General features: G+C 38.7%; 1 protein-coding gene across 2 annotated transcripts in view; it reads right to left on the reverse strand.

Moving 5' to 3' along the window:
- Positions 1-11,659, reverse strand: part of Coq3 (coenzyme Q3, methyltransferase) — a 29,736-nt gene that overhangs the window by 7,106 nt on the left and 10,971 nt on the right. Inside the window, exons 2-5 of one of the 2 annotated variants that reach the window (XM_031366494.1) lie at positions 10,537-10,663; positions 6,986-7,138; positions 4,918-5,017; positions 3,599-3,841 (exon numbers count right to left, since the gene is read on the reverse strand). In XM_031366494.1, the coding sequence (XP_031222354.1) occupies positions 3,599-3,841; positions 4,918-5,017; positions 6,986-7,138; positions 10,537-10,663 (623 nt within the window). Of the gene's footprint in view, positions 1-3,598; positions 3,842-4,848; positions 5,018-6,985; positions 7,139-10,536; positions 10,664-11,659 lie in introns of both variants that reach the window. The other variant, XM_031366493.1, reaches the window with a different exon arrangement.

Raw genomic sequence — 11,659 nt, forward strand, 5'->3', positions numbered from 1 at the left:
AAAAAAAAAAAAAAAAAAAAAAAAAAAAAAAAAAAAAAAAAAAAAACTAAACAGAGAAATGCTAGAGTTAACTGGGAAATGAACCTAACAGCTATTTACAGAACATTTCATCCAAACACAAAAGAATATACCTTCTTCTCAGCACCTCATGAAACTTTCTGCGAAACTGACCACATAGACACAAATCAACAGACAGACGAAAATTGAAATAACATTTAGCATCCTATCTGATCACCATGGATCAAATCTAGATATCCTACGAAACTGACCACATGGACACAAATCAAGTCTCAACAGAAGAAAATTGAAATAACATTTAGTATCCTATCTGACCATCATGGATTAAATCTGGATATCAACAACAGAAACAACAAAAAATTGAAAAACTCATGGGAACTGAACAACCTACTACTGAATGAAAAACAAGTAAAGACAGATATCAAGAAAGAAATTAAGCTGGATGGTGGTGATGCATGTGTTTAATACCAGCACTAAAAATGACGGGGCGGGGTGGGGGGAGAGGGAGAGAGGGAGAGGGAGAGAAGGAGAGAGGGAAAGAGGGAGGAAGGAAGGGAGGGAGAGGGACAGGGAGAGAGGAGGAAGGGAGGAAGAGGGAGAGAGGGAGAGGGAGAAAAGGAGAGAGAGGGAGGAAGGGAGGGAGAGTGAGAGGAGAGAGAGGGAGAGAGAGAGAGCGAGGGAGGGAGGGAGAGAAGGAAGGAGGCAGGGAGGAAGGGAGGGAGGGGAAGAGGGAGGGAAGGAGGGAGGGAGGGAGGGAGTGAGAGGGAGAGAGGGAGGGAGTGAGAGGGAGAGAGAGAGACAGAGAAAGAGACTGAAGATGAGGACATAATAAAAAGCAATTCTAAGAGCCTACATAAAAAAATAACTGGAGTGGTCATATACTAACAACTTCAGCACCCCTGAAAGCTCTAGAACAGAAAAAAGAAATCGCATCCAAAAGGAGTTGTATCCATTTTTATTCAATTCCAAAAAGCCTTCAATTTATTTCTTACTATCTGTCATCACCCATTCTCATTCAGCTGTGGGTTGCTCAGTTTCCTTGGGTTTGCAAGTGTTCTGTTGATAGCTTATGATGGTAAGCATGGAGCCTTGGGGGAACACTCATTCATTGCTGGCAGGAGTGCTAACTCATGCAGCTGCCATGGAAAGCAGGGTGGCAGTTCCTCAGAAAGATGGGAATCTATCCACCTCAAGATCCAGCTACACCAAAAGGATGCTTCATCCTATCACAGAGACACTTCCTTAACCATATTCACTGCTGTTCTACTGATAAGAAGAAGAAATTGGAAACAACCTAGATGTCATGCAACAGGAAAATCGATAAAGAAAATATGGTACATTTACACACTAGAATATTACTTAGCTGTTAAAAACATAAGATCATAAAATTTTCAGATCAATGGAAAATGGATAGAAAAATTATCCTGAGGAGGTATCTCAGACCCAGAAAGACAAATGTATAGATATCAGCTCTATGTTATCATTAAGTCTATGAGAACCAAGCTACAATCCTTAGAAACACAGAGGTTAGGTATTCAGGAAGGGACCATAGGGGACACATAGATCTCACTAGGAAAGGGAAAAAGAATAGCAGATATGGAGGGAAGGAGGGGCTAGAATGGGAGGACCAATAAGTGATAGGGAGAGGGGGACAAAGGAAAGAAGACAGGGAGAGACAGCTAAAATTAAGGGTAATCTGGGGTATAAAATAGAAATCTAATGCAGTAGAAGCTTCCTAAAATAAATACACATATGGAAGCAATCTAAATAAAATCACCAAATATTGGGGGAAGTCAGAGCCCCAAATGGACATCTTTTGTTGATTTGTTGGTCAAAGAGGTCCCAAAAGAATCCCAAAACCACCCAGGCTGCTGCCAAGACTATAGGTTGCTCTTCACACACTGACAGCAAACAACACCCACACAACTCACTGAAGATGGAGAAGTCTAGCTGGGGCCATATAAAACCTTCCCTATGATCTAGTGTCATTGACACAGGAAGGTACTTTGCATGATACCAAAAGAGAAATGCAAATACCAAACTAAGTAGGCCACAAATGCTTTGTTCTACACAGTGTCCTGCATGCAACAAATGCTAGGGCAATGGTAGCACAAAGTTTGGAGGAGAAACCAACCAATATCTGGTTTGTCTTAAGGCCCTCTCCACAAGATAGAACCCATATTCAACACTACTTAGGTAACCAAGGACCTGAGTCTAGATATCCCCGGGACCTAGGTTAAAACCAAAATCAAAAGGAAAACAAACAAACAAACAAACACAACAATGAAATGGCTCCTCATGACATTCTGCTATAGGCATAGATCAGTGCCTCATTCAGTCATTATCAGAGAAGCTTCCTCCTGCAGTAGATGGGAACAAATACAGAGACCCGCAGCAAGACAGTATACACAAAATGAGAGACTTTGGAACACTCAGCCCTAAATGTGATGTCTCCATCAAATCTTTTCCCTCAGAAAGCTTGAGGAAGAGGAGGCAGGATGAGTATAAGATTCAGAGGTGATGGAGACAGCAGAGCTGCACAGATCTGCACCAGGTCCTCTGCATATATTATGGCTTCCAGTTAGTGTTTTTATGGGATTCCTGAATGTGCAAACAAGTATGATTCTGATTCTTGTGCCTTCTCTTGCGTGCTTTTCCTTTTGTTTGTTTTGTCCAAGTCTGATGTGCTAGTTTTTTGTTTTATCATATCACATTATATCATGTCATATCATATCATACCATATCATATTATAATTATTCCTTAGAAGCCTGTTTGTTTTCAGTAAGAAACAGGGAGTGGATCTGGAGGGGATGAGAAGTGGGGAGCAAATGGGAAGAGTAGAGGGAGGGAAACCATAATCAGAATATAGTACTCGAGAAAAAAAAACCTATATTCAATTTTCAATAAATGGAAATAAAACAAGATGAAATAAAACTTTCTTTAAAATATATGAGCAGGGGCTAGAGGGACCACTCTAATTAGGAACACTGGCTGCTCTTCCAGAGACCTCAGGTTTGATTTCCAGCACCCACATAGTGATTCACAACCATATTTAACTCCAATCCCAGGGGATCCAACACCCTCTACCGGCCTCTGAGGAGAATGCAAACATGGTAAACAGAAATACATGAAAGTAAACACTCACACACGTATAATAAAAAAATAAAGGAAAAAAAAAAGAAAGAAAGAAACACGGACCAATGTTGGAGAGACAACTCAGTGGTTAAAAGTGCATACTGCTCTTGCAGAGGACCCAAGTTCACTTCCATGGGGGGACGATATCTCTAGCTTCTGCAGGGATCAGCACTCACATACACATACCCATAAGCATCATTTTACAATCTTTAAAAGTATTTATGGGTTATAGTTACTGCAGCATTAAGGCCTCATCAGACTTTGGGAAGACCTGCTATTGAGGACAACACGGGGTAGAAGTCATCCCTGGCAGAGATACCAGGCCCTAATCACTCTTTCTCAGTCTGTCTCTCTTGTCTTACTTGCTGAACTGCTACAAGTATCCCAGCACAATGCATTGCTATGGATACACACTTAAGAAGCAAACAAGAAACCAACTCTTACCTTCAATACTTGATAGCAGCACTGTATGAACATTTCAAGGTTGTTCACATGCTCTAAAACTTCAGAAGCCACAACAGCATCAAAAACTTCTGCGTTGTCCTTCGCAGTCTCCTCCAGGGAGCACACTTTGTACTGGATCCTCACATCCAGGACTGGATCAAATGACTTATGGTGCTGTGCTATCTTAATGTTTTCTGCCACGGGATCGATTCCAACAACTGAAGCTCCCAGTCGTCCTAGAGGCTAATGGCATAAAAACTGTTATGCTCAAGAAGAGAACAGAACACTTGTTATCAATAAAAAGTTGATCCAAATTGGTTATCCAAAACCAAACAGTCGGCCCTAAAAACATACACATTCAAGCGACACTAGACAGAATCAACAGAACCATCAGGCTGTATTCACATATTCATTCTAATACATATGTGTAACAATAATAATTTTTTAAAAGAGGCTGTAGATTTGATATGGGAGACATGGGGAGGGTTGGAGGGAGGGGAGAGAGATGATATCAATACAGTATACATTCATGAAATTTAAAAAAAATTAATTTAGTTAAAATTTTCTGTAAGTCAAAACTGCCATTCCATGTTTCAAAGGGCAGCATATAAAATACTAAAACTGTAACTGAAAATATCTATTAAAGATTAAATTATGATGCAAAAGATCCCGTGCTAATGAAGACTAGAAAACACAGCTGTAAGGGGTAAATCTCCCCCCAGGGACAGTAACCACACGTCTAAGTACTCCAGAGCACCTAAAAGAACTGATCCCCACAAGTAGCAAAATTCTTGCAGGCTTCAAGATGTATAAAAAAAAAACAGATTAAACCTGTATTTAATCTCATAGAAACTGCCTAATTTCTTGGGATAGAAAGGATCAAACAAAGCTATTTGAATGACCTATATGCCCATTTATTATTAAAAACAAAACCCAAAAACTTCAGTAGAGTTTTATGAAATTTTGGGGGTTTTTAATTTTGAAAACAGAACTTTTACAATAATATTAAAATTAGTACTATCCACTAAAAGTATTATTTGCTAAAAGGATAAAGAAAGCAGAACCCACTTCTCATTTTTTTAACCCCAAATAACAAAATTTTGGTCAAAACACATTAAATGCATGTATAAAATTCTTAAGCTACTTGAAGAATGAGTTGGAATTCATTTGAAATGCATTCTTTCTATAAACATACTGATGTGATCTACTTAATTATTGTTTGAATGATGTAAGAATTTAGTTACTCTTACTAGCACTATTAGGCACATCAAAAAATTCTCATGTGCAGGAAGATGGAAAAGGCTCTGTAAGGCCCTTACTTCAGTTAATAACCCGCCGCCACAGCCAACGTCAAGAATCTTCATCCCAGATAAAGGCTTTCCAGGACGGTGATTAGCACTTGTCTTCAAAAGATTGTCTCTTAAAATAAAAATTCAAAATATATAAAAACAGACAGCTACATTTATCAACAATATATACAGTCTTCAAGGAACTATTCAGCTTCATTTAATTTAATTTGCTTATTTCACTGTCTTACTTTGAGGCATGAGCTCACTACAAGGCTTAGACACACTTTGAGCTCCCGATCTTCCTTTCTCAGACACCTGAGTTTTGGGATCACAGCAGTGTTGCCACCGAGCCTAGTCCAGAGTCCTCATTTGAAATGAATCACTGAAGTTTTTATAAACCTATCTTTTATTTCCAGAATGAAAAGATCTACTTAATTTGTACATTTTCAATAATCAAGGTTCTGAACAATAATCCAGCATTAATGCTCTAATAATAATCTAAAGAAAAAATTTCAACCTAATCTAGTCAAATGAACCTAATTTTATTCAAATACTTCTTCAGTCAAACTGTCTCAACATAAGGGATGAAAATTTAAAGCCTCTGTTGACTATATTTTCAGATGTTTCTAGGATAAGTTCATGTATTATTTACAGATAAAATTGCAGATAAGAGCGCCACATTTATTTAAGATGTCTATATTCCCTTCTTTATTATATATCTTTTAATATTCTAAATTAGTGGGGCTTTTTCATGTATGACTATCTACACTTATATCAAAATCAAACTTATTCTACAATAATCATAGTAATGCTTTACCACATACACAAACATATTTGTACATGCACCTATATAATCTGTTATATACTTCATAGTATAGAATTATAAATTAACTTTTAAATTGGACATACAAATTTAACTATACACCTACTAAAATAAACATATATATAACGAACATCTTAGTCTCTTAAATAATACAGACATTAGCTAAATAAATCACTTCACGATGTTATAGGAAATGATCTGTTTCAAATGAAGTCCAGTCCATTCTTCAAACAGTCACAAAATTATGCTATTATTTTCAAACCATATTTTTTTCTTCTGATGGCTTATAGTTATGACAAAAGCAAAATCCAAGTACAAACCTACGGTTTGCATCATACTAGATAACCTATTTTCTATGATACAAAAATAAATGGGAGCTGGAGAGATGGCTTAGTGGTTAAGAGCACTGACTACTCTGCCAGAGGACCTGGGTTCAATTCCCAGCACCCACATAGCAGCACACAACTGTCTGTAACTCCAGATTCTAATACCCTCATACAAACACACATGCAGGAAAAACACCATTGCACATAAAAAGGAAATAAGTAAATAAAGATGTTATAGATGTTTGACTATAGTTCTTAAACTTAGTAATGCTGGAATCTCCCATAAGATTTGCTGAAATGCAAACTGCATTACTGGCAAGCCCTCTCGACTCCTGTCTTTACCTCCCACTGAAACACATGGCTGGTACTAGAGCCTCATCAACATAAGCTCTCAAGGAGTCTGGTGACCAATCTATGTCTGCAATGATTCCTTTATCAGAACTGCCTAAAGGTCACCAAGGCCTCCGCAGATCAGTAGCTATTAAAGGATCTTCAAGACACAGCACTTTAATTCCATTTCATCAGGACTGGATTCTAACTGACCGAACAGGGACAAAAATGTTTCCAGTTAAGTTGTAAAAGCAACCTGGGATTTTAGTATAGTTTCAACAAGCTAATGGCTTTAAAGTTTTTTTCTTTTAAATTTTAAATTATACTTCTGGGTATGTGAACATGAGCCCAGGGTACCCTCGGAAGCCAAGTGAGGATGTTAGACCCCCCTGGAGCTGCAGTGGCTGCAAGCTTCCTGATGTGAGTGATGGGAACCAAACCCTATTTGAGCACCAAGAGTTCTTAACTACTGAACTATCATGATGAGAAATATCTCCAATTTCCAAAGCAACCCTAAAATGTAACATTTTGAATGTAAGTAAAGCAGAGGGAAGTGAATGCAAATTAGAGAAGGATGCACTTTTAAGTTACAACTTAAAGGGAGTTTCTGGACTGTTACCTAATGAATGGCACCCGTAGGTCATTCATAGAATGAAGAGGTGCAAACTTTCCATACTCATCCCACCACATGTGAGCCAGGGCCTGGAATTTTTTGACCTCCTTGCTGTCAATTGTTGTTTGTGAAGTACTGTATAATCTCTTCCAAGGGGACCTAAGGGATGAAAACAAAGAACCAAGCATTATCATTGTTCTAGAAATGTGTTCCCAGAATATATTATATAGAAAGATTCTAATTTATTAGATTCTAAATATATAGATGGCTCAATTTTGATACTTTAAGATCACCATCACAAGCCCATATATGTTCACAAGCTTTTGAGGACAAAGTCTGATGCCCGGGGCGACACCTAAGACAATAACAATAACAACAACAGCATGCTATCACTTGTTGACTATCACTTGGGGAGTACTTACTAAATGCTGGGTCCTAGCTAAGACATGTTGTTTTTGGACAACAGTACTATTACTTCATTTTGTGGCTGAGAAGAGAGAAGTTCAGAGAACTCAGGAAAGTGCAGGTTAAATGCAAGCGTCTACCATTCTGCCCTCTGCCCTCCACTTCTACAGCTCTCATCAAGCTCCACCATCTCCTCCCTGACTTACGGCCTTACTCTTCTAACGAGTCTGCTGGCTCCATACATCACCACCTTCTAATCTGATTTCCATGATGAACTACAGAAAGATTATTCTGAAGTAAAAAGTCTACTTATTTTTTTTTCTCACATAAAATGCTTTCAAGGATTCTAGTGTCACTAGAGAAAAGACTACACTCCTTGCCGTGACAGACAGCTCAGAATTATGGCGTCCTCAGCTTCCTTCTTTCTCAAACTCATTTCCTCCTCATCTTCCTCCATCAGCCAGACTGCCTGTGAACTGGCCATGCTTACTCTTTCTTCACACACCTTGTGTCTATTGTTTCTTCTGTCTGGACCATTTTCCCTATACCCTTTGTTTCCTCTACTAAGCACCTAAGCTCTCATCCCTCAAATCTTAGTTGAAATAAAATGTTATCTACAAAAATCTTCTTTGGTGCTCAAATGTGGGTTACATTTTTAACTCCTATTTGAACTCCTACCTCACTTTGTCCTTATTCCTGGGTTGTAGTGTTATGTGGCATGCCTGTCGCTCACTAGAATACCTCTATAAAGGAAAGGCATGGGCTGGTCGCGCATATCCTTTTATTCCCAGGCACTAGACAGTTCCCAGAACATCGTTTCTCAGGAGATAGTTGTCAAATAGATAATTTAAGAAAAAGGATGAGAAAAAGCATATAATTTGTTTTTGGTTTTTTAATCTCATGAGAAGGGGAAGCCAAATAAAACTAGACACAACACTGAAGCACATGTCAGTGCAGTGTAGAAAACTCCACGGTTCTGCGTGGCAAAAGATAATTAGACTGCTAAGTCATAAAAACTAATGCCACTCAAATGTTCACATTCTGCAGTCATTCTTCTTTTTTTTAATTTAAATTCATGTACCACATGCCAGTGAGATGGTTCAGTGTGTAATGGCACTTGCTACCAAGCCTGACAACCTGCTTTTTGTTTGTTTGTTTTTGAGACAGGGTTTCTCTGTGTAGCCCTGGCTGTCCTGGAACTCACTTTATATACCAGGTTGGCCTTGAACTCAGAAATCCGCCTGCCTCTGCTCCCAAGTGCTTAGATTACAGGCATGCACGACCACTGACCGGCGACAATCTGTTTTTGATCCTTGGGACCCATGTGGTTGAAGGAGAGAACAGATACTTGCAAGTTGTTCTCTGACCTCCACAAGGGTGTCATGGTATCCATGACTCACCTCCATACACACATACACACATATACACACACATACACACACACACACATGCAATACATAAATAAACAACCAAGCAAACAACTAATTTTAAAAAATTTAAATTCAAGTATCACTTTTATTTAATTTTTTTTAGAAATATGAGTGGAATTCCAAATAGGCATCCTTGGCCATTATTAAGGCAAAACTTCACTAATCAGGACCAACTTCCAAAAGATAACAAGCCGTAAGCAGTTGCTACTTTGACGAAGAATAGTTTTACCTACACCCAGTCTCAAAGGCACTTATTTATAAGACACAAGGGTGGGCCATACAGGTGTGCACTGAGGAAGTAGTACTGCTTAAAACTGAATTGGAAACTAATCTATAAAGCCTAAACACAATTTGCTGACTTAATCTTACTACCTAGCATTATATAGACTTAGCATTATAACCATCTTAGTATGTTTGTGTTTGGTTTTACCACAGGGAAATATGAAGAAGTAAAACCATTTCCTTGTCTTTAATACAGCCTTTTGAAAGAAGTAGTGTTACCTCCCCTCTTCACTTCAGTCATCAGACTCCTGGCAGCCTCTGCTTGGGGGCTAACACCTGGGAGCTAAGACAAATGCTCTCTGTTGATTGTTGGTCTTTGAAGAAGCCGCCTGGGCATGCCCACCGCCTGAGTATGCCAGCCAGCCAACTGAAGATCTTCTGAACCTGGGGACTTTGGCACCTGAACTTTCTTTGTAGTGTAATTTAGAGACTTGTTTTCAGTTTCTCCTGTGACTATAAAAACCCTGGTTTATTCTCAGTAAAGTGAAGCCTTGTTTGGGACGCTTCATGTTTTCTCTTTACATTTCAAACCCTCTATTTCAGGTTCTTTATTCCCTCCTGGCTGAGAAGAACCCAGCACGTGAAACTGCGAGCAGTTTCAAAGTAGGAGTGGAGAGCTGTGGTTGTTTGATTTGATAGGAATGGCCCCTATAGATTCTTGTGTTTGAAAACTTGGTCCTACAGGAAAGTCTTGTTGGGGGAAGTATGTTACCAGGGACTCAGTAGCTCGGGACAGTTCAGTTCCTGCTGCCTGCTGATCCAGATGGAGAACTCTCAGCTCCTTCTCCAGCACCATGCTGCCCACATGCTGCCATGCTTGCCTTCATGGTGTTAATGGACTAAACCTCTGAAACTCTAAGCCAGCCCCAATTAAATGTTTGCCTTTATAAGAGTTGACATGGTCATGGTGTCTCTTCACAGCAATAGTAACCCTAACTAATAAGGGTTATTAAGGGAAAAGGCACTCTCCAGGGTGGAACTGGGCTGGTGAACTTGAAAGAAATGTGTCTAATCTTCATTAAAAATAAAATTTGTCTCTGAATTTAAATAAATAGCATTCATGGCTAGTGTACTGTCAGTGTGTGTGTGTGTGTGTGTGTGTGTGTGTGTGTGTGTGTGTGTTTGCACATTATTGGTAGATGGGCAAACAAACAGACATATAATTATATCCTAAAATAAAAACATATAGTCTGTATGTTCAAATTTACATAAACTGACTTAGTAGGTTATTCAAATTTTCCTTCTTTTAGGTGAACTTGAAGTTTTCCAAACCTAAAAATTATTACAAAATAATTATTAAAAATATTTACACAAGTAAAAGTGACTTAAATTAGACCACATGAGCTTTAACATACTAGCCAAGTTTATTAAACACGATCAAAACTAAACTGCCATTACATGTAATATGTAAATCTCTACTAGAACAATAAACAGACTCACTTGAAAGTTTTCACTCTGGTGAAACAGGAAAAAGCCATCCTGTGGGATCTGAAGCACATGGTCCTGCGTTCTCTGAGTTCCCACGGCTCAACCTGCACATTCCTAGGGGGCTGCTCCTGTGAGTAAGCTGAAAACGAGAACCAGAGAGAAGCACGTGATTCCTGCTAGCAACATGGCTGAAGAATTTTTATATGGCATTTTTATGGTGTATTGCACATGATAAAGGAGTTTCTTTTGGGATAACAAAGGCATTAATTTGGGATTTAACTAAAAAATAAAATAAAGGTTTTACTTTTTTCCATCTAAAAATTAAAATTATCAAAATTAAGTAATGAATATATAAAATCTGTCACTCATTTTTTACTCAAGTGCAAGCACATGTGTGTGTGTGTGTGTGTGTGTGTGTGTGTGTGTGTGCCTGTGGAGGCCAGTAAAGAATGCTGGATCCCCTGTAGCTGGAGTTACAGGCACTTTCAAGTCATCTGACATGGGTCCTAGGAACCAAACTCTAGTCCTCTCCAAGACCAGCAAATGTTGTTAACCAATGAGCCAACTCTCCAGTCTGTACAATTAATGTTTATATCTACACTAGGTTACATTAAAACAATTGTAAAATACATTCAAATATAAACCATTTCATCTTTTACATTAAAATATTAAATTCTAAAGCTGGGCGTGGTGGCGCACGCCTTTAATCCCAGCACTTGGGAAGCAGAGGCAGGTGGATTTCTGAGTTCGAGGCCAGCCTGGTCTACAGAGTGAGCTCCAGGACAGCCAGGGCTATACAGAGAAACCCTGTCTCGAAAAACCAAAAAAAAAAAAAAAATTAAATTCTAGATTGTGAAAACTAGTTCATATTCTGTTAGTTTCATGCTAGCTTCCTGAAATATTTTTTTAGATATGCTTTTGACAGAGAAACAAAAGTCAGTGTGTGTGTGTGTGTGTGTGTGTGTGTGTGTGTGTGTGTGCATGTACGTTATTGGCAGATGGGCAAACAGACGTATAGTTATATCCTAAAATAAAAACGTATAGTCTGTATGTTCAAATTTACATAAACCTACTGTCTTAGTCAGGGTTTCTATTCCTGCACAAACATCATGACCAAGAAGCAAGTTGGGGAGGA

This window comes from Mastomys coucha, unplaced genomic scaffold, assembly GCF_008632895.1.
Source record: "Mastomys coucha isolate ucsf_1 unplaced genomic scaffold, UCSF_Mcou_1 pScaffold14, whole genome shotgun sequence".
NCBI lineage: Eukaryota > Metazoa > Chordata > Mammalia > Rodentia > Muridae > Mastomys > Mastomys coucha.